General features: G+C 31.7%; 1 protein-coding gene across 1 annotated transcript; it reads left to right on the top strand.

Annotated features, from left to right (window-relative positions):
- The first annotated feature begins 811 nt into the window (after positions 1 to 811).
- LOC119838794 (transmembrane protein 205) lies at positions 812 to 24,758 on the top strand. The gene is made up of 5 exons (XM_038364911.1): positions 812 to 1,108; positions 16,028 to 16,197; positions 20,461 to 20,624; positions 22,717 to 22,839; positions 23,075 to 24,758. The coding sequence occupies exons 1-5, from the start codon at positions 876 to 878 to the stop codon at positions 23,234 to 23,236; spliced, it is 852 nt and encodes a 283-aa protein (XP_038220839.1). The 5' UTR covers positions 812 to 875; the 3' UTR covers positions 23,237 to 24,758.
- Positions 24,759 to 25,058: the final 300 nt, after the last annotated feature.

Genomic DNA, 25,058 nt, shown 5'->3' with positions numbered 1-25,058 from the left:
TTAATGTGGTTTGGCGCCATTTCTTGTTTAATTGGGTTTTACCTTAGCTGTCAGTTTTATTTGCAAACGCAGGTAAAATGGCGTTTTGTGTGACGCAGGCTTCGATCGAAATACCCCAATCAGGGATACATGCCACAGATATTAACAAAACAACGACAATTTCTCAGTATTGCAGTTATTTGTATGATAAATAATGTGTAATAATTTCTATGAATTAGATTTCGTCTGTAATTGAAAATTGTCCTCTCAATAAGTTTAGCCACACACAATTATAAACGTTTTTTTATTTGTGGTTGGCAACATCGATACAAGCAAATTTAAATTTGATATAAAAATGTATCAATTTATAGTCTTAAATTTAAAAATAAAATGAATCTTTCAAAGTTAGGTTATTTTGTCAATACATTTATTTATAATATAGTCTGACAGATCAGTACCTAATTTCTTTATACTTGTTTTCTTATAATATCTAATACATCTGTTTTTATGAAACATGTTTTAAAAAGGAAAGTAATGAAATCATTTTCTCCTAGCTCTGTTTATGTTTATAATAATATTTGTTTTTTTGATTATAACTCTCATTGTGTGACATGTATAAGATAATTAAATGAACCATAACGAAAACCTATTGATGTATAGAAATTATTCAATTAGAAACGCAATAAAAAAACATCACTACAATTAAACATTACATTGTCGCATTGTTATGATTGATTGAATCAAATAGAATTTCCGCCAATGTTCATCTCAGGTACAATCAGCGCTATCAACTCTTATCGGGGCGCCGAAGTGGGGATACGAAATGCTCGACTTATATTCGTGAAACCACCTCAGTCTCGACCAGTTGCAGTTGCGATCGAACGCGTACGTTCAAAATGTGTAATGTGTGTACTCGCGATACGCCGATACCGGCGCCCGAGAAGCCCAACAAGGCTCTCGAACGATTAAAGAAGAAACACAACATCATAACCGACCCCTGCAATGAAGAAAAGCAAAGGGAAGTCGCCTACCAACCGGACTTATTAGCTGTTTCCACGCAGTTTTCGAAAATTGCATACGATGCGTTCAAGGAGGCGATGGTGCGATTGCAAGAGACCAAGGCATATGTGTGAGTGTTCTTTTTTTTATTTGGAGTGTTTATGGCCAGATAACGGTGATATATATAAACTTTTTGCGATGTCTTTTTATTATTTTCGGTGGGAAAAATTATTATTTAATCAAGAATTGAAACAGCTGTCTTTCAATATAAAATGCAGTCGAATTATGTTTAATCATAACAAAAAATGGTTTTTATATTATGAAAATACAAAGTTAATTTTTACTATAGCATGATTATTGAAAATTGTATTATTAAAAAAAAATCAATTATAAACAGATACATTTTGAGGTATTCGGCGCAAATAACTATGCAATAATGTGACGTAAATTCTCGTATGAAATGTAAATAACCCTGAAATAAAACATTTTGTACTTACAAGAATTGGTCGTAAAAATTTAAGAAGTTCCCTGTTGTTTGTAAGACGTCAATACTTCCTAAATATAATTCGTACACATTATGACTAATTTTGTTTTGCCCTTTTCATAGCTATATACAGTGTTGCAATTACTACGACCAAAAAAAGGGTATACTAATTTCGAAATTTGAGAAACTATTTTTAATCCTCATAACGTATCTATACTAGAGCTGTAGAGTTTGAGCATAATTCAATTTTTATATTTTTTTCGTTACAAAATAATTTATCTGTGCTAAGTCAGATGTAGTGTACCTATTTAACTAGATGTCGACATTCTTATAAAATAGAATTCCCATTTTCTTTACTGCAATAGAACTTTATAGCACAGAGTGATGGTATACCCATTTAAAACGATCTATCTAACATATCTTAATATAGTTTTTAAATAATTGAATTTTTTTATGGCTGTCATTTAAAAATTCGTTTAAATTTTTGTTGGGACTATTTTTCTTTTCCTTTGACTCCGCACGCAAAGCCTGTAGTGTATGCTAGTAGGTATATATATATAAGCCTAGGTCAATTCAAGATATTGATTTTTAAAAATCGACTGTCATAAAATTTTACACATAACCCATAAGGTTTGTCTTCAGCAATAAATGTAACTATTAAAAGATCCATAATTTGTTTGAACAGTTCATTGAATAAATTCGTTCCGTTATAATGAGCGTTAAGTCTGATTTTTTATCAATTGGAAAGGATTTAAAACGACCTTGTTCGGCTGAATAAGTCTGTTTTCGATGCCTGTATTTGAGTTATATTTAAGTTTAGAATGAAGTTTTTTATGGTTTGATTTTATGCTGTATGAATGGTTGCCCTCTGACAAAAGTCGGTAATTTGGGAAGTAGTTATTATATTCAGTAACATAGTTTTATTATTGAATGATAAATTACAATCTTATTTGAAATTAAAATTATGATATCTTTTCCGCGGTGATCAAATTTAATTAATCATTTATTATATTTTTTTTTACAAAAAACTAAACCACCTGTAAATCGTCAGAAATATATGAAACTTAAATGAGACCACAGGGTTTGCATCAGCTTTCAAGTAGAAAATTATCATATAATTGTTTTTTTTTATTACATTAATTTAGGTTACCAATAAAATATATTTATTCTCTATAGAATAAACAAAATTAAAGAGGTCAGAAACTGAGCCAAACCAAGCAGGCCGAGGAACTGACGTTTTTGCGTATATTTGCACACAGGTTTATTTTAATAGAATAAAGTCTTGGGAAAGTGATATTATTTTGTTTAGCCACATCAAAGTAAGATCCTGTGCCGTTTAACTCAATCGGTTTATTTATTTAGACATTGAATCGTTTAATAACTTGCTATGTACACATTAGCATTTCGATAAGGTCATATAGGTTAGAAGATCTAAATATATTTAAATTCAAGAAACAACCAATAGACCGTCCGTAAAATGACAATAGAGTGTAATGACACACTTATATGTTTGATAAGTCATAAGTAACTAACTTACTATTTTATTTTTATTTTTAACGATTTATAACATTAGTGTTCATATTCTGATTAAAATTATATTACAAAACTACAACTTAGTTTTTGTTGAACCATTTCAAATCGACTACGAAGTTTCTAACAATTTCCTGACAGATTTTCACGGCCGTTGGCTTTATCAAAATAAGCGCAACTATAAGTACAGAGGTGAAAATTACGAGCGCATGTTCTTATAATAATATTTTCTCGGCTTTGTGCCAGTAGCTACATAATTATGAGGTATTTTCGTCAACTCTAGAAAAACAAACACTATTTACAATTAAATGCAAAACTTTGATACTTTGATTGTGTTTTCAAATTCAATAAACCAATGGCAATTAACACTTTTATCCTCAAGTCGTTTATGTAACAATTTAGCACGATATGAATAATTCTATAATCCAGTAAAGCAATGATACAAAAAATTGTGTTTCATTACAGCTCGCTATATAAAACTGATTTTTATCAAAAATTAATTTGAACAATAAATTCCATCCAAATATATTGCAGCACGCGAAATACAAAGTGCTGTTGTGAATCCTAAAATTCGTTCAAAAATAACCTGGAAACAGCCCAAAATTCTTTTATTTCTAGAATATCGTTCTTTGAAATTGCCCGCCAAATATTGTCTAATTGGCACCTGTCGCTAGATAGATAACCAATACTCTTAATTTTTTTCAATGACAACTTAATCATAAGCCGCTAAAGTATTCAAATATCCCATTCAGAACTATTCAAAGCAACCATACTGCAATCATATTCATAATTACTTTAATAAATAAAATATTGTGACTACATATTAATTCTTATAAACCTTGGCAAGGATATTTTTGAAATTACAGACCAAACGAGCACACTCATTCGCAGTCTCAGATGTTATAAAACAGTTACAAACGTCAATTGCCAATTAATACGCGTCCAAATGGCGTCCAATGAACCAGTTTTTCGTACACTTGCGAACAATTAGGTGGGAAGGTACCGGTTTGTGATTCCATTCCGAAAACAGTAATGCTATGCGGATGTTAAAGAAAACTTTCTTTACAACAAATTGATAAAATGCATTTAACCAGAATGCTATTGAATTTCGTCTGATTATGCAAGTAACCTGTAATTAATACTGATGTTATGTAATAATCAATATTCAGTATTTAAATTATTTAAAAATGTCACACACATTATAGTCGTTTCATTCATCCAAGTGCATTTTATCGAAGAATATTTCATCGCAGGGCATATGGCAATAATGTTTGACTTTTGTTGATAAGACATTAGGCATCTAATAACGATTAAAGTTAAGAAAAGATTCATTACTAGCCGATAGTCTCTAAAAGACCGTCCTAATGAAAAAAGAAAGAAAATGATTAATGATATTCTGTATTCAAAATGTATCACTAACTATTAGTGGCATTTACCATTTTTCTATCCAACATATTACTGAACGTTTAAGATTAAAACGATATCTGACGGCGTGATCAATTCTCAAAGACAGAAAAATAGTTATACCTAGTCTCTATTTGTTATCAGGGCTCTCATCGTCTTAAGAATTTGCTACCCGGAGCACTATCAATAATTTAGATAAAATTGTTTACTGTAATATGAAACCAAATGCTTCCTGATCACATCTTTCCGTGTCCATAAATAGCTATCGGTTAGATACTGTCGACAAAGCTCCGATAGGCAAGACTTCCCTTTAGTCATCCTTTCTTATCACAAGCGGGTTTCTTTGTTTTTCGGTTGTTGAGTTGTACAGCTCGGTAAAGGAGACTTTTATATCGTCTATCGGTTAGCGTCTGTTTGTCGTAATAAAAGACTTTAAGACATTTAACAGCTCTGCTTTCGTTCACATTTGGACAATATCGACACTATCTCTTCTGTAGTTGGCTAGTCTCCATTGTTTTATTATATTATAAATAAAATTAATGTAAAGGTAAAAATTTTCACTACAATGTAACACTATAAATTACCAAGTATTATATCTTATGAGGTTAATTATTTTGGTCTTAAATGTTTAAGTTCTAAACCATGTAGCTTTTTTGCCCTTGACCAAATTTTGAATGTTCCACTTTTTAGTATTATATTTGTATACACATTAAGCATCAATCAAATATGATATACATAGCTGATAATAAGCAATCTTATTGAGTTTAATAACTTAGCTTATTAATTATGTACTTTAATTAGTTTTTTGATTGATGAGAGCAATGTTACCATTCCAAACTTCAAAAATGTTTTATTATAGTTAATATTTTTGGCCTTTATAATCTCTTACTTCTATAAAGCAGCACAAACTAATAACAGTTTAAATTATTATTTATTAAAGAGGTGTCCTAAAATAGTACTATCTTCTTCCGACGTTTACTTCTCTAAGGTTCTGTAACCATCTATTTACCAATATTCATTCATCATCATCATCACCCATCGTCATACCACTAGCAGCTGAAACGTGCATATCCGCACGTAGTGTGCAGTGTTTATACCATTGTCTTGTTACAGTAACTGAAGCGTCACGTGCACTCGATCATGATCTTTAAAAACATCAATTGCATTGAAATTAAAGTGTGTTTTGTCCGAACACGATAGTGCTCGTGTGAATCGGACCATTTCATTGGCAATCAGTTTCATGTCATCACATAAACATTTTATTCGGTTTTCAAACGACGTTTCCGAAAACGAAGGAGGTACTAAATTCAACTGTTTTTTTTTTGTTTTGAAGAAAGAAGTAGAATGACTTAAGAATCTGGAGTACTTATGTGAACGTCGGTAATTATTCCGTGGAAAAGATTTACTGATCTATCTTTTCGTTAAAACGAATCGTTAGCAAACAGTAATTTTCACCAACTGTAAAGTACGAGCTTATATTGAGCGAACAAAAGATGAGTTGCATCTTTGGCGTTCACTTCATCTAGATTCTAGATCAATCCTCTAGGGAAATCCCAATAACGCTAGAATTGTCATTAATATTGATGTAAAATGGAATTTCCAAAAATATTTTATCCTATTATCAATCGACACTGTGACATTATCTGAATTTAAGATTTTGATAAGTTCATGTCGCCAGCACCTGTTGAGTTAACGAACTTTATAGATATATTGAACTCTACTGGATCGCTTTTATCAATTTTTTAAGCCACTATTTGAATTTTATTGAAATGGAGATAGCCCAATCTTTCACACGCAAACTATTTTATTGCTTGCCTGTCAATATTTATGATGCTTTATTTTTGAAGCTAGACCGCCTCCTTGCTATAGTGGTTAACGCGTGAACGCAGAACCGAAGTTCTATTACCGGTAGGTAACAAAAAAAATCTCGGTCAGGCAGGACAACAGGCAGGAAGGCTAATCACCTAAGTATGGGTATATTTCAGCTCATACCTCCTTAAGGGATAGGACGATAATACTATTTTTTCCTTCTGGTCTTCCTGAAACCATCCCGGGTAAATTTGCGAGATAAAATCTTATGTCTCAAATCAAATCTAGATATAAGAAATAGATATTCTTCATCCTGTGATAAGTCGAAACTCAAATGTATCAGACGTACCAATATGTTAACATGACAGTAGATTATATATACAGCATGACTGATAAGGCGCAATCATGCAATTTTGGACTTAGTTACATTCATATAAAACACAAACTGGGTCTATGAAATTTTATCAATAGCATTGATTGATTACCATTTTATCATGCATTATCAACACTTTCTAAGGTATAGAAAGTTGTCACAATTACAAATGACAGCCAATATATGACAGCGCATTTTCTAGAGATATGTTTTAATAACTTCACCCACGATCATTTCATAACCGAAAAACGAAAGATATTAAAGCAAAGCGGAGACCAACTCCTCTTATTTGAAACCACACCCTTATTTTGACCAGAATTACGCATCCGAATATTTTATTTATGGGTTTACATACCAAACATTAAAAATTGTCCGAGAAAAAATTTTGCAGTCGTTCTTTCTAACTTACTATACTTACTTATGGCACACTATTACTTACTATATGGCACAAAAACTAAGTGTTTGCTTTTACCATTGCTGTCTTTTTCTTGGAATCGCAACTACTCGAATATTTGCGATATTGTGGTTTTTACCCCTTCACCAGTTAATGTCATTGACGGTTATGTCAACTAGACTTTCTTATAATAAATAGGGTATTTCCCAAAGACACCAAGAATTCTTGTCCGTGTATGCCTAACTATTGACTTAATATGATATTAAAGAAGTAAATCGTTCAAGTCACATCATAAAAACCTAAAGAAAGGTCTCCATCTGTAGGGAAGCTATTCTCGTCTAGATATAGACAAAAATTGTCGATTCAAAAGAGGGAGTTTAAAGAGTCAATATAATGGGCTGTGTAGCGGTTTTGACAATTTTCTCTAACGTGAATTCCCTTGTTCCAGCTCTACAACACCATAACCAAATCGTTTTTGCCTAAACAGCACTCAGTAATAACGAGCACAAGTTCTTACAAATACAATAGCTTCCTCAATAAGTATCTCATTAATTATCCTGCGATTATCGGTTAGCAACACGTTAATTAATCGAATCGATCCACCTCAATCAGCATTAAACTATTCGAAGCATTACATTTCTTTATAAATGGTACGAAAATTTATGTGCATTTAATTCAGCAAGGATCGATAATTGCACGCGATGACCTACATATAGCTGATAACGCGTATTATAATTGCTATTTATTACTTATAATTTCTTTATTTGCGGTGGGAAAAACTCCCCGATTACTTCTCGGTATATGTTTTTTTGTAATTCAACGTGATCAAGTTTTATGGATTTTATTCGCTAGTTTATTTTGCTGCCGCTAATCTTTCGCTATTCCATTAGGCTTCATCATTTAGTAAATGTGTTTAATTGCTTTAAGTTTTCCTTCATTGTATGAAGCCTCCAAATTTTTAAATATTAGATATGTATTTTATGTTATATTTGATGATTCCATTTTTATTACAACACGATGTGGGGAAACATATGTAAAAGGTCATATGCAAGTCACCGGTCATTTTTTATAACTGCAATTTGGACAAGTTTTTCACTAGATTTGGTCATGTTTTTATTAGTTAATTACAAAATTGCCTTGTTTGTCGATTTTAAGCACTAAATATTTTTTTTTATAAGGATACCTTAATGTTATTTTATTTATCTTAAAATTTTGTGTCATTAAATATAAATGCTGTAAAAAATTACATCCATATACAAAAAATGTACCTGTAATTAAACAGAAACGTCATTTAATACAATATCATTTAGAAACTAAATGCGTGCCGTGAAATCTTCATAGTACATAAACATAAAATCAAGACTTCGAAATTGCTCTATGATCTGTGGTTAGTCCAGAGATAATTCAAAGTTATCCGTATAGTCGAATTCAAATCTTTTATAAAGGGCAAGGTTTGGCATATAGCCATTTTAATACTTAGATTTATTATATTAGTCGCCAAATCATTCGATCAACGCACAACGCACCGCGGCAGCCCAATATTTACAAATTAATGGAGACTTTGAATGTGCCGTAAGTAATACATTTCCATAATATTTCTGACTGATTTCGCAATAATTCATATGCACATGCACAGTCTATGCATTGTGCAAAGGCACGGCATTCGATAAGTGAACAATGAATAGTAAATTATCACTTTAGTTTGCAACATAGTGATAAGAATATGGACAAATAAGTGCATATTATTATGAAACTTTGTTATTTATTTGTTCTAATAAACGTGAGCTACATCTTACAGTTATCTCGATGGAAATCATACCTAATGTAAACTCTATATCGATACATCGTGCTATTCAATAAAAAAATGTATTTTTTCGTCTTTTAATTAAAACCTTTTTACTCTTAGTTTAATAGCATTTCAATGCTTTATAAATGGAGAATATTTAAATTTAAATGATAGAAAAAATTCGGTTCACGGCCACTTATGATCCCACATCAGTAATCGAATTTCTTCCATTCTTTCGTTTTCATATGCCTAACGGGCACCTTGCTTTAACAAACAACAAATAAGAATGAAAACGGACGCGTGGTTTAATAAACAAACAATTTTATTGTTACACATTGCCACATTGCCCGCATTATAAAGCCCCTGTTTATTTTACTTTACACATAATTAAAATATGTTTATTTATACAGGGAATTATAAATAGCATTTTTAAAGCGTTAAACAGAGAGATATTTTTGGCGAATTGCATTAATGCGTTGTCCTTTTAGCCGGGTAATATAATAATAATTATTACTACACGTTTCTGTTCCCCCTCATAGCAGACCTTCGCCCTATTGTGAAGAAATTTGGGCTGTTGGCTTATCATTTTCTATGTATAGTAATAAGTATCATACGACTGAGGACAAGCAAGCATACTCTTATATACGAGTATTTCCATATTTTCTCTATCAAGCACCTAATACAAAACAAATATAACGAAATACACAGGTACATCTTTTGCAACAAGAGTTTAAATTCATTCATACATTTACCTCACTATTTCCTATCTAGTATTAATATTGTTTGAATAGAATTCAGGCCAGTAATGCCAATACATCGATTTGTTAGGTAATATTCATTAACAACCTTAACAACTCTGTCTAACCTACTTTCTACTTAACTGTTATTTTTTCACCTTATTTGATGAAATAAATGTTATAAATTAATGCGAACTTTGCTCAATTGAAAATGTTGTTTTCCCTCTTTTTCATTCGACCGAATGGCGAGTCATAAAAATTCAGTCGAAGCTGCAGGAACGACAAATTGCTGTTAAATCAATGTTTTGTGTCGTAAAGGAGAATGTACATTATACACAAATGGAAAAAATATACTAGGTTAGAATTAATATATTATGGTACGTAACATTAATGTAAAGGAATCAAGAAGAAGGAAATATGAACAGCAAAGCTTTGTAATTAAAAAATTAGTATCATTGTATCCGCTACACTTTGATATAATCTTTCATGTTATCATGAAGTTTTCATATTTAATGTAGACTTGCTTTTTGTAACAGCTGTAATAGCATTTAGACCGCTGATCTTAAATACATGACAAGAAAATAGGCAGAAATTTCAGTTTATACATCATTTTGTTGTGTGAGAAACCAATATTTTAAATGCAGTTTAAGCCGTAAGATAAGGCCCTTTATTCGGACCCACCAGATTCATTGTTTTTGCTACAAGCGCAATAAATTCAATGACGAAAGCAAATGCGCGCCAAATTGCAGTCGCTCGATTCGCGTCGGCCATTTTTTACCGCCCATTCAAGATTCAAGTTCAATAACAGATACTTAGCTCAAAAACTCGTTCCACACATAAAAGGAAATATAAATAATTAATATACAACTTACTTTCAATGTTCTGTGCTCATCTGCCGCTTGCTGACCAGAATATCGTGTCAAATATGATAATCTTTTTTTCTTTCCTAATCTTGCTTTTTCAGATAATGTGACTTATTTATATATTTTTGTTATCCACAAATTCTGCAACTCACAATAGTGAATTGCAGAAAACATTGCTTCTTATCAGGCGCGACTGCGCTTTCCATATGATTAAAAAAATCACGGTTTTGGGAAAAACACAAAAAATAGGCAACAGACTACTACTTTTATCTTTCTCTTTATCCATTAGATATTCATAATTTTTTTATTCTAATCGTCTTAGTGACATGGCTCAAATCTTATTCAACAAACACTCTCCTCTGTTTGTTTTGTTTACGTTAATTACATTATCCTACATATATTATAAACGCGAAATATAATATATGTAGGATATAAGTATAGATGGACGGATGTTTTTTACTCTTTTTCGCGAAAACAGCTAATCGTATTTGTATGAAATTTTGTAGTTATAGTTATAGTTATAGTCTGGATTAGCTCATAGGCTTTTCACCCAGGTACCACGTGAGTGACGCCGCGGTTTACAGCTAGTCTTTCATACGTAGTTCTTATCTTTTAATTGGCTTACCAACAAGACTGGTCTCTAAGCAAATTGGCGCCTCGGTTATTTTGTGTCACTTGTCTAGACTATTGTTCTCTAATGTGTGTCAATAGGACCCTTATCATTAGATACTGCTTCACTTAACAGGCACTCAAATCGAAGACATACTTCCAAGAACAATTGAAATCAGAGTCATGGTTTTATCCTACCCTTGCCTTGAATTTTAATCTATTTCTTTATCGTTTACGCCTTCGCAACAGGGTTATAATACAGATTACTAATTAGTTACGTTATAGGTATATTCTTTGGATATCTATACTAAAATTATAAAGAGAAAACTATTGTTTTTTTCGTATGTTTGTAACGTTTTCACGCAAGGGCCATTGGACCGATTTCAAAAATTATTTCACCATTAGAAAGCTGCAACTTTCCTGAGTTACATAGGCTATTTATGTACCACGGGCGAAGCAAACATTAGTATTTTATAAGCAAGCTTTTAGTTCATTAAATTTACGATTTCCCTCTACGGCCAGGTAGTCTGACGTAATTACAGTAATATTCGTAAAATTATGACCTCCGAAGAAGACCTTTTCCATATCCATCCGTCTATCGAAGTGTAACCAACGAAGTATTTGGCAAAATTCGCAATATCTTCAGTGTGTTATCAAACATGGTCGACGTGCTTAGTCTCACGTGGGCCATTCGATAGCACTAGTTCAATCAAAGGCATTGGCGCAATTTCACCGACCTACGTGATTACAATGGAAATTGCTTGTTGATTGACACAAATGTACTTCTATGTAGCGTAGAAACCTTTATTGTGGTTTATAATACTAACTACACATTGGCAGAATGTATGCAGATTCAATCAACTTCGGAATCCTGCTATTATAATAAGAATTGGTCGTAAGAACCGACGGTATTAAATAAATTTTTAAATCATAATCGATTTTACAATATAGGATGTTTTCATTTTTACTATTATGTCATGCTTTATCATGAAAACATGCTATTTTAAAAGAACAATATCGTCGGTCGACTAGAATAGAAGAGAATCTTTATTATTACAGTATCAGTGTCAGTCAAAATGTATGAGAGAAGTATCCCTGGTCTATGTCAAAATTGGCTGAACAAGAGCTTAAGATAAAAAATGGATTATCTATGCATCTGCCAATTGTGTCATAGATAAACTAGGTAGATACTTTTTATATACAAGATATATTTTATTATATATAATTACGAATCATCATTTCATTATGACATTAATTTTATCAGTGGTTTGAATATTTATTTTAATACCAATCGGTTTGTCAACAACATATTATGTTCATTGTTGATACATTGATTGTTTCTCAAATCCTATTATTTATTCAATACGTAATAGTAATAAATAGTCCTTACACTAAAAGGAAGATTCTATATACTATATAATATTTTAAAAACTTTCTCGTTACACTACAACCTGACGACTAAATCGAAATTAAAAATCAGATGTATTATAATACTTGAGGGAATGTCAAGCATCTTACGAAATGCGACGTAAAAAAAGTCTTAATCTGTATACATCGAATATTATTTCTTTTTGTTTATGAGTTGTAACCCAATTCGAGGCAAAGCATACGACACTCATATCCTGTAGGTAGACGATCTCATTACAGCAATGACTGCTCGCAGTACATTTACAAACATTGCCCCAAGGCCGCGATGATCACAAATTTAAATATTTACAGTCAGTTACAAAGGGCCATCAACACAAAATACATATTGGTCAAAGGCATTATCCATCTTGTTGTCATCTTTACAATAAGCAATCAGCTTTCAAGACTTAATTAGTAAATTAGTTAAAGGAACAAATTGCGTCAGACATCTTTAAAGCAATTTGTGTGTCAACTAAAAGTATGAATAATTATAGTTGAAAGCTTTTCGCGTTGCTCGTTACGTATATCAAAAACCAATAATCATCTTATTTCTCTTTCTATTATTCCAATAGAATAAATATTAAAATAAATTATATGCTAATAATCTAATCGAATTTTGCATGTCCTATTCATTATATGTACAATGCAAACTGATTCACATTTTGGGTTACAAGGGGTATCGTCATTTAAAATAATCCTCGTTTACAAATGAAATAGAAAACTTTACTATTTTTATTACTATTATGTTTGTAACGTTTTCACGCAAAAACTACTGGACCGATTTCAAAAATTCTATCACCATTAAAAAGCTGCAAGTTCACTCAGTGTCGTAGGCTATATATGTACTACGAGCGAAGCCGGAGCGAACAGCTACTTGTTAATAACAAAATATATGTTTCTATACTAAGTGGCTTAGCAACAAAGATGTAATAAATCATCACGCGCGGCTGTATAAACAACTTATGACGATTCAAAACTGTTATGTATCGAGATGTTTATATTTTAAATTCATATCTATAGGCTCAATGTCTTTGAATCTGTAAACACTCCCATATCGGTCTAACTAAGATCACGTTACACATAAATGGAAGGTAACTATCTGCTTTTGGTCTTTAGTCGCAAGTCACATGGCTCAAAGTATGAAATGAGTTTTAATGCATAGCATGCTAGGTATCAGAATACAAAAAACACAATTTAATCACAAAAATCAAGTAATTCCCAATAACTAAAGCTCCTGTTATTTATATTCGCAATACAGAAATTTAAAGATCAATTTGAAGAAAATTTCGTGTTCTATAGCAAATTGTTGTTCAAAACACGACTAATGCAAGTCAAATAAAATATAACACATTGAATACGTACAGTTAAAACAATACTTCTAAATCGAATGTTAGACAGTATCGTAGTCACACCAATAAATAATAAATCATAGACAATTGTAGTAATTGCTTCCATTGCTACAGATGTCGCATCGTCATCTCCAATTGTTGTTTTAATGAATGATTTATCTGAGTTTAATTATATTTAATTATTAAAAGCCTACATTTCAATAAAACAACGGCAACGAACCTGCATTAGTGGTACTCATGTTTACGGGCTCTGGTAGTCTTAACATCATTTGCTTGCTCTGAATTATAAATATCAAACAATGATAGAAAAACACTTTGATATTTATAAGAGGATCTCTGCATTTACTATGAATGACTTACACGAGATTGCTTTATGTAGACATGTATAATAGACCATTAACATGTCTTTGATCTATCTACTAATCATTCTAAACATGCAGTATGCGGTGATAATATCATATCTTACACGTGAAATAGACACATTTCCATTGATAAGTGCGAAGTTAAAACTATAAAGTCCAAGGTCTGCATGCATGGATATGCTGCACAAATAATTTTCTCGTGTACGTGGAACGAGGAATTTCTGGAAGAAGCTTCCTTTCTACTATACAATTCTTGATACTTTTCAAGATTTAGTGTGAGGGAGTCATCACAAAATATGGCCTATCACGCATTATTTCAAAGTTTTACCAATAACTGATAACATAAATACTGATTTTAAACCACTAACCTTTGCGGGCAACCAACACAGCATAGTGCGAAATGGTGATGCTAATTGTACGATAAATATTTGCATTGAACATATTCACATATGTTTGTGACGTAACTGTGACGTAGAGCATTATACGCGAACGTGTATTCTTAGCATCGTGTCGTGTTAATCGTCGTAAACCAAATAGGTCAATGATATCAAACGTCACTGCTGCGTAAAAATCGAATGACTGCTTTTTTTTATTTGCAAATTGCGCTTGCCGTTGTTTCGGATTTTATTATAAAGAAAATGTGACCGTTTGTAAAAAATCTCTGGAACATTTCTTAACGTTTTTTGACACTTTATTTATATTCTTCTATTGAAAGTGTTGGAGATATAAATTATTACATACTATTTTTTTTTTGTATAATGCATATTTTAATAGAAAAGTGATATTAAATTCGTACCAACTATAACCAAACCGAATCTTATACAATGTAAAAGCACTTCTATGTGGCTTTATCTGGTATCAATTATCTTACACTTTAGAATGTTCAAGGCTTTATCAATATTTTGTGATCATAGTATGAAGTATAGAGAGCGTCTGTTATCATAAATGGCATATTGAATAGGAGTGGGATATTTTAAGTGAATATATGTATGTTTTTCTTTGTTTTTTTTTTGGATTGATTCAAAGTTAATAAATTTAAAATAATTATTATCTAATTTTAATTTAAATTCCCTTTGAAAAGCTTAAAGTCTTTCGTTAGATACTTGGGTACATATAGAAAGTTTCGCAAGTTCAGAAGCTGTGTAGAGAAAGTGTTCATTCTTCGAGTTACTTCCAGGCGATAAGTTTCATATATACCTATTATATGCTTATTTAATTGTTGTTAAGGCAGTCCATATCACCTGTTTGAAATTGCTCTTGATATTTACATAAGACTAGCTGCGCCCCGTGGTTTCATACGCGTAAGTCCGTATCCCGTAGGAATATCGGGATAAAAAGTTGCCTATATGTCATTCCAGTTTTCCAGCTATCTACGTGCCAAATTTGATTGTAATCGGTTCAGTAGTTTGTGAGTGAAAGAGTAACAAACACACACACATCCTTACAAACTTTCGCATTTAGTATAATTAAATAAAGTAAATGTCACTCTGGACTACTACTCACAAAGTATTTAAATATCAAGTAACCTTTGTGACGGTTTATGCGTTTTGTGTACTTAAAAAATTTTTTTTTTTTTAACTTTATTTACGGACACGAGTTTTACATTAGCAATGTCAATATTACACAGACAAAGAAAACTTTCTCAGATTCTTTAAATGCCATAATAAACATAACAAAGTATGACAAATATTTAGTAGGAATATAGATAATAAGCAAGCCTCCTCTTTTTTTTATTTTTTTTATGGTATAGGCTAGCAACGAGCAGACGCGTCGCCTGGTGAAAAACGAAACACGCCGCCCATAAGCAACCACTTCGCAAGGAAGTGACTGTGTTGCTGTCATCAAATAACGATTGGGGGGTTGTTTTGGTATCTAAAATAAGGAAAAGATGCCTTGCTCCTCTATTATTGTCCTAGTATTGCAACCGCCTTATTCTCCACAGCATTGCAACGAAAACGTCGCAGCCGTTCCACATCTTGCTGGCTGCTCTGGTGGTAGCGGCGTGGCTGACTAGGCCCGGCTCTAGCGGCAGCCTGCGCGGCTGGCGAGCGCTGTATGTGGGCGCCGTGGCTACCCACCTGGGTGCACAAATATGGATGACTTTGATCTCTGGTAAGTCGGAATTTTATAGATATGAAAAAGAGATGTTGGTCGATTTTCATACCTTATATGCACAAAGTATTTCATGTGAAGCGGCCAGCCGTTTCGGAGGAGTATGTTAGTTTCATTTTGCCACGGGTATTTTGTATATATGTAGAGACGTTGCTTTTTGTATAATTACCGAAGCATTCAATGAATACATTTATTATTCGTAACATATACATAATTTATGATTTAATAATCGCATAAATTACATTCCTATTTTAAAGAATTTTCAATTCAATAGCTTTGCTATTTTTTCCGTTTTATTTATTCACGTAAAAATCAACCAACATTTCGAAATAGATTCCAAATAGTAAATTATTCCAAGGAACAAGAATCGCAGTGTTAAAAGTAATTCCAAGGTTAACCAAATAAAGGAGCCGAAGTAGTGTCCGCGTGTGGTCGCTTCTTGGAAGAGCATCGCAATTATTATATTCATACGCATATGTTATCCCCACGAAACGGGTTGCAATTGTAATTTTGTACTACAAAACAAATTACCTTCCATACATGTTAATTTGATGAAATGGGCTTGTATTGTATAATGATATTTTAAATAGCAAAGGAGACTGTTTCAACTGGCCAAATTCGTAGAAAGAGCATCAAATCGAAAACTTTTCGATAAAAACACGTAATACTTAAGACTTTCCAATTTTTACCATCAAATGAAATTAACAATCAATACGTACATAGAGGTAAATCTATATCTAACACTAATATTAGCAAATGTCTTATACCAATAGAAAGTCAAGTTATCTGTGAGTGTTATAGGCTACACTTTTATTTTCATCCCGGATCAATCCGGGCGGAACCAGGACGTGCGGTTATTAAATAATATATTTGTTACCCGTATAAACAACATCCTGTTAGCAGTTACGATATATCGGTCAAGTGGAGGAATTTGATCGCTTTAACAAGAACTCGAGTTTCAATGCAGTACATGTTGTTTGTTACTTTTTAGTTTATTTTAACACGTAAATTCAATAAAAATGTGTCGATTCTTCCTTATACATATGAATAAAGAAATCTGATGTAAAGAGAGAATGAGAGAGAGAAAAGAAAATCTGTTGTATCCTAACTAATATGGCTACCAAAATATGAAATTAGAGCTCTTAAGTGGATCTTTAGAACTCTTAAGGAAAGACTCTAGATAGACTTTTTTAATTTTATACCAGTTTTAAAAAAAGGAGAACGTTATCGAGTCAACTGTATTTTTTGTTTATAATCTAACCACATAACTTTTAACTGGGTGTACTGATTTTTATAATCATTTCTTTTTATTTTTAAGCTGGTGCCTGCCATGCAATGGGACCATCCATTAAAAATTTATCTATTTTCGAATGTACCAGTTTTCTTGAAACAATTATTAAATTTCGTTTTATAGTTCTCAAATAAAATAGCTCACAATATTTCCAATGAAGTTTATGAGATAGAGAGACAACCAATTTTCTGGAGCCAATAATTTTATACACAATTAGGCCTTTTCTTACATAATGAAACGTAATTAAGAGTGTCTTAATTAATTCTTTGGAACCTCCATGTACGGGAAGCTTTAAAGCGAACTTAGCATATAAATGTACCCATATAAATTTATGGCTGGTAAATATTTCTGTTTGTAAATGTCAACCACATTGTTTTCGACATTCGTAATTACAGCAGTTAAAACATAATAAAATAAAACCACGTTACTTATATACATATTATATATATTTAACAACGCAATACTTTTATACAAAAAACGTACCGATAGACAGTCATACACCGACGTCGATTTGGGGGGACTCCCGATCCTAGAATTTGACAACAATTACAAACACAAAAAGAATCACGTCCATTACACCAAAATACTTAAATTCAGCTAAATAATTTTGAAATTACAAATTACAAACACTGACAAAAACATTAATTTCTAAGGGTATTAAGATCCTCTCGTACTTACCTATGTTTGAAAAGATCCCTCTGTGTTCCTTGTTACGACCAATTAAAAGTTGAAGTGTGCTTGTATGCTACTATTAAAATTATGACTAGTTCTATTAACAATAATTATTGAATATAATTGACATTCAATATAATACCGTCGTGCTGTAATAACTCCAATTGACTTAATGTCATTTAATACCTTTTTATGTCCATATGATTTTCTTTTTCTTTTTAAAGATTAAATGCTTGGTTTAATTTAAGATTTAATCTAAGGGTTATGAAACCCTTAAACCAAGTCTCAAGAAATGTTTACTAACAAATTTCTACAGTTTTTGGCATTTTCACGAATTTTCTGCAATAACTTAAATTATGTCTATGTAAAACCTCGATTTTGGCTCTATTTATTATGATATAACGTCATATTTCCCCAAATAAACGTTATATTTCCCCGCCAATTCGCAATGAGTATATAATTCGATTATAAAATATCCAAGAACAGTAACAATACTTGACTAAAAATCGTTTGAAATTCACTTACTTATGTCATAATGAATTGACACTGCATATGTGTTATACGCTTGCGTGTGTGTGTTCCCGCGTGTATGCGTGTGTTAATGCATCCGTCATTCAATGTAGACGTACACGCACTCACAGCCCCTAGCAATTAAAATCCTGTCAAATAACATCAAAGGATAGTTTTGAAGTAGATATTTAATCACCTAGACATGTGCATCGTTAGTTGTTACATAGAAATGTTTCGTCAACTTGATATATGGATTATAGAAAGAAACAATATGATATAATATATGCGCCTTGTAATTAAATTAGGTCGAGCGTAATTTGTATGTTGATTAGTTTGTCAACTTCAACCTAACTCAAACTCAAAACTTAATTCACATAAGCTATTATCTATCACGACTATATACGACTCTTACACTTACGAGTGCTGATACATTATAATTTATACTTCCTAAATATCAGAATAACTAACAATATCCTGCATTAGGCAAGTGTTCTGACATTATAATATTTTCCGTCTATTGTTTTGCCCTTCATTTAATTTCATAGTGAGCGATGTGACATTGAATTTGCAAACAATGCATTCGATACTTTCTACTCGATGGTTAAATTTTACATCCGTGAATGGAACTGATGTGAAATAAGTACGATAATTTAAGTACATAATTTAGTAAACAAATTTCGGTATAATATATCACTTTGTTTGTATCAAGTATAATTTGTTTTTAGTTAAAAACAATTATGGAGATAGGTTTTTATGCGAAATCCTACTAATATTATAAATGCGAAAGTTTGTAAGGATGTGTGTGTGTTTGTTGCTCTTTCACGCAAAAGCTACTGAACCGATTGTAATGAAATTTGGTACGTAGACAGCTGGACAACTGGAATAACATATAGGCAACTTTTTATCCCGATATTCCTATGGGATACGGACTTATGCGGGTGAAACCGCGGGGCGCAGCTAAGAATGTATGTCTAAGTAAAAAGTAGACATGCGTAGAACGTATTTATACATAAACATAATCAACGATAATTGACATGCAGTATAAATAAATCTACACAATAACAATAAACTTGTTCAAATAAAACGATTTTCCCACAACTCAAAGCGTACTAACGCCGCTTCAGTAAATAGTAAATACATAATAAATAAATATATGCACATTTTACGGCGGTGCTAATAGAGATCAGTATTATTAGATAATGTTATTCATTAACAAACAGGAAATAGGAAATAGGAAATATCAAATCATTAATAATTATTTGTTTTTTTTTTATGCGTCGATATAGGCCTCAGTATTTTTCTGACGTTTCTTTTTTCTCAAAATATTCCGTAAAAATCAATTTCGCAATTATAATCTACGCATTTTAGCACATTCGTCTGCGTTTATCGACGCGAGATAAAAACGTTATTTTTGCGTAAACACTTGAGACTGTTTATGTGGAAACATTTTAGATATTGATTCGATCAATTTCTTACAATCCCTTGTTGTAAGATTTATTGTATTGTATTAGTTATACTAGCAACTCACTCCAGTCTTCACTTCTTCACTTCATCACTTCGCATAGGTACAATGCTGATACCATATTCCAAAGAGTAGATTAATGTACATATTTCCTACAGAATGTCTTTTTTAACAACGTTAACAACTTCTTTAGTCATTTGGTCCGTCGCAACCGCTATGTCCGCGCATTTAAAATCTGTAATATCTTCAATAACTCATTCAAATTACATGCTGTAAACGGTCATATTTAAGAAGCTGCCAAAACTCTAACCACCTCTTTCTCTCGCAGGTATCGTGCTATACTTCTCTCTCCCTCGCCACGAGTTCGGGCGCGTGCAGACCGTCCTGTTCCCAGTGTACTACGCCTTCAACGCCGGCGTCAGTCTGCTGGCTGTACTGGCATACTTCCGTACGCAATGCCTCACTCACTTTGTTAACACGTCCTGGATACAGGTAATTTTTTTTTATATTATCTGTGCTTATTGCGGTGATGAAATTTATACTACCTAAGCCGACAAACCTTCTTCTACCATCATGTAATAAATGTTTACATAATATAACGTAAACATGTTGCGGTTGCAACGTGAAGGAAGGACAAACCGACAATTTAGCTTTCTCCATTTGTCTAGTGTATGTATAAATTTTCATTGCATTATATTCTGTCCATAGTTAACTCCATGAAATGTCTCTCCAAAACAGAAAACACAAATAATTTGAACTCAAAAAAAAACTTTAACAAAATTTTCGCTTCAAATCCAACAAAAAAAATTATCCATGCAATTAAAAAAACGGATACCGCATTTTAACCACGATTATTAAAATTATACGCCATTCATAAGCTCATTAATCATGTTTACACTTCCCTTTTTTGCTGACGTACTTTTAAATAGTCTCTCGGCGCCAGCAACCTTGCACTTTTCACGACCTGACCTTAATTAACTGAATGGATTATTGCAATAAACACTTGGATTAAATATTGCACGGCAAATCGGTTTCTTTTCATAATATCCGGCAATTTCAAAAGCGTGACGTAGACTAAAAGCTTCCGATTTTCTTATACGCCGATTGTACTTAATATATATAATATATTATATATTCAGCTTTCTACAACTGAGAATAAAATGATAAACGGAATTGGATACAATTATTTTGAACATGAGAGGCACCAGTATTGTAATAAAAAGATTAATAAAAATCGGTTCACCCTGTAAACATTTATAAGGTAACAAATACAAAACAGTTCTAATGATAACCTTCTCTCTTTCAATCGGTTGAAAGTTGGGCTAAACGATGAAAACATATTTTTAGTATATTTGTTTCTCTTATCAATTTATTACAAATTTTCAAAAGATTATAATTGTGTGTGCATATGTATGCATTAGTATACACAAGGTCATATTATGGGCAATTCTACATTGAATAAAATACCGTTAACTTTACAATTAAGAGTTAACTGAAGTAATCATATATTTAGTACCTAATCCTTTTGAAATGCATTTGCAAATAAATTTAGCTGACTTTACGACGTCTTATTTACCAAGTGAGTAATTTAAGTTCTGCAATAAACTTTACAAAAGCTAATAATACTTCATTTGCAATATGAAGGTTGGTTATTAAGATTTATTTGCAATTCTTAAAATTTGATTAACGATATATCACAATGATACCGAGTTGTAATATATTTAATAGTATAGATCTAAAAATATATACTTAATAATTCTTTATGTTGGCCAAGGCTGTTATTCAGCGAATTATATTATTTTTACACTTGAATAAAGGTGCATCCACAGTCTCAAGGTCGAAGAATGGTATAGCACACTAAATTGAAATATGACATTTGCACGAAAATTTTCGTATTTTATTGTAGCACGTATGTATATGAAAGTGATTTTATATAAAATATTGATGACCAATAATTGGGGGTAATGATTTATATGAATTATGACATTTATTCTGTTATTGACAGTCAGCGCGCGCTTTTACGTGTAACAGAAAAGTTAAATGTCAGTTATTTATTAGGCAATGCTTTTTTTGTGTGAACACACCGTTATTAAAATTTGTTGTACACAAGTCTTATTTCTTTTGCCAATAGCCAACGATGCAATTATTTAACAATTACATAATTAAAGTTTTTACGTCACTTTTAGCTGATGTGAACTGCAACAACAAAATTTAATAATGACGATTGATTAGTCATTTAGCAAGGAGCATATAAAAAATTGTCGTAGACATTTTTCAACTCATCAGTTACAAATAACAATAAGAATAAAATATGTACATCGTACACTTGTGTAATAATCATTTTATCACTATTTTCTTAGACGTTTACTTGTTATTAAATTCACGTTAATTTGACCCCTAAAACACAAAGGATTCCGATGACCTCTTCTACTTCTACATATTATAAACAAATTTTCATTGCCCATTTATGTAACTGATCACTATGTCATGAAAACAATTTGATAATCCAATAACTTAGTTACAAAAGTGAATGACTGAAGTAGTAGTTAAAAATAAATAAATAAACATTTATCTTTTATTGCAGCTAGCACTACTGCTAGTAGTATTCAGTATTGAAGCGTATGTCCGCTTCCGCTTGGTCGCGCCGATGCTTCGCGCCAAACATGTCAAAACTCAGATGGAGGAGGCAGCCGGTGGTGGACAAGAGGTAACTAGTCTTTTATCGTGTTGAAAGAGAGCCGATTACGACTTTGCCAACAGCTAGAAATGAATTTAGGTGTTAATGTAAAGAAATAAATAAAAGACAGTTTCATTCAATATTATAGATTTTAATCTACATATTCACAACTTCCGTAATTGAACATAAACAACATTTTTGAAACTCTTGTTATGCAATTTTGTTCGTGTTATGACTTTATCTATATTTATTCACTTGTTTTCAGATCGGCCGCCTTTTACTGGGCGAGTTGGCTCATTGTCCCCGCTACCTTCGCGTCTTGAAGACTTTTAGGACATACCACTCCTCCATCGCCATGGGCACCATGATCACTCTCGGCTGTTCCTTCTACTCGACTATGATCATAGTTGACTCCATGTGCCAGTGAACATCGACAAATTAAATTTCAAAATCCTTGTAAAAGTATTAAGCAACTGTATGTTATCTGTTGCCAATATTATTTAATCTGTAAACAGTTCTAGCACTTGTCTTTTAACTCCACTTGAATATATCTTAATAATCTGTAAAATTGTGTTTTCTAATGTAATTCTATGTAAGAATTATTATTTTTGCAACTTAGACTTTCTCAAAACTATCGAATAATTATAACTTTATTAAATCTTCCCGCGTTTTTCTTTTCTTTATTCCAATCTTAAAAATATTTTAAGACTGTAGGAATACGAATTTAGTTTGAGAACGTTTAAGTGTGCATTTAATTAATGCAATGTTTTATTAGTTCCAGCCAGGCTGTGAAGTCTGTTTATTGATAGTATGATTATGATTATTAGTTAGTAGAAATTAATGAATTGACTTGAAAATTGTATACGAAGCGCTGGTCGCTTATTTAATAAGAATTAGAAAAATTTAAAATTTATACAAGCATCATAGGAATTGAGATATAACGTACCTATATTCACGTAATTTTATTCAAATATCTCAAAACCTAATGAATGCAAATTTAAATAAATTTATAAATTATGAATAACTTTTAGTCTTACGGCACTTGTATTCTTGCCATTTAGCAAATTTAGTGTCGTTATATTTATTGGACGCAGCCTATATCAGTTGCTTGATTAAAAGCCGTATGTATGTCCTATGAACTTTTACACTGCCACAAAATAGAATTAATTTAGTAAAAAATATGTAAAATATAAGTTTCAACAACAATCAACTTGAGAAGCTCCTTCTTTTTGAAGTCGATTAAAAAGGTAACACACACGCAAGGTTTCTGATTCTGATTGTCAACTATGTTATAATTTAAAATAATTCAACTTTCTCTTTTTAACCAATATAAATACCATAAGGCGACTACGTTTCTGTGATATGACGATGAAAAATTATTTGGACAATAGGAACTAATATTCATAGTACTACTATATAGATCTTATAAATGGAAACAGGAATGTTGTAGTAAATTATTCTTACACTAACAGTTATTGTAGTGTGTGGTAGAGAATTTTTTCAACATCTAGTCAGGAATAATCGTGTGTGATCGTAAAATTGCAGTATTACTATTGCTTTTAATGAAATCTGCTGTACACGTTCTGTGCATTGTTCTAATAAGTATATAGTCTATGGCAAAATGGCGGATTTTAATGAATTTGGTAGGTTGAATGAATAAATTTCCAAAAATCTATTTTTTTAATCAAAAGTTTCTTACCATGTTTAAACATTTATGTTTGTTCATAAGCTAACAATTATTACACAAGTTTTCTGTGAATATGAAATAAAAAATTCATTGGTTTTACTTTTCTGCCATTTGTCAAATATTTTACAAACACACGATCAAGCAGCTTGAGCCATAGCTCGGATTCGTTATTAATATAATTTTCTATATAGACTAGATTTAGGTACAACCGTTAAGTGTGTGTAACTTGTGTATAACATTAATCTATTTAAATAGATTTAACGATGATCTGAATGTTTATGTAAGTTTTTTTGTTATTTATTCGAAAGAACCAAGAAAGGAAAATAAATAATGAAAAAAAATATTTTACACAGCGTCGTTTATTTCGCAGTCAATATCAAATTGACTGTCAGTTGCCTTTAAAATTAAGTGAATGTGTAATGTCATATCAGTATTACAGTACGTATTTAATTAAATTATTGTATAAATTAAATGTTATAAAAAAAACAGAGAAACAAAGCTAAAATCACAAATAACATAATACTGTGCTCAAATGAAATCTAGGAACCTTAATCTTGAATAT

Source organism: Zerene cesonia, unplaced genomic scaffold, assembly GCF_012273895.1.
Source record: "Zerene cesonia ecotype Mississippi unplaced genomic scaffold, Zerene_cesonia_1.1 Zces_u005, whole genome shotgun sequence".
Taxonomy (NCBI): Eukaryota; Metazoa; Arthropoda; class Insecta; order Lepidoptera; family Pieridae; genus Zerene; species Zerene cesonia.
The sequence above is the reverse complement of the archived record's forward strand: the minus strand, read 5'-3'. Positions and strand labels throughout refer to the sequence as shown.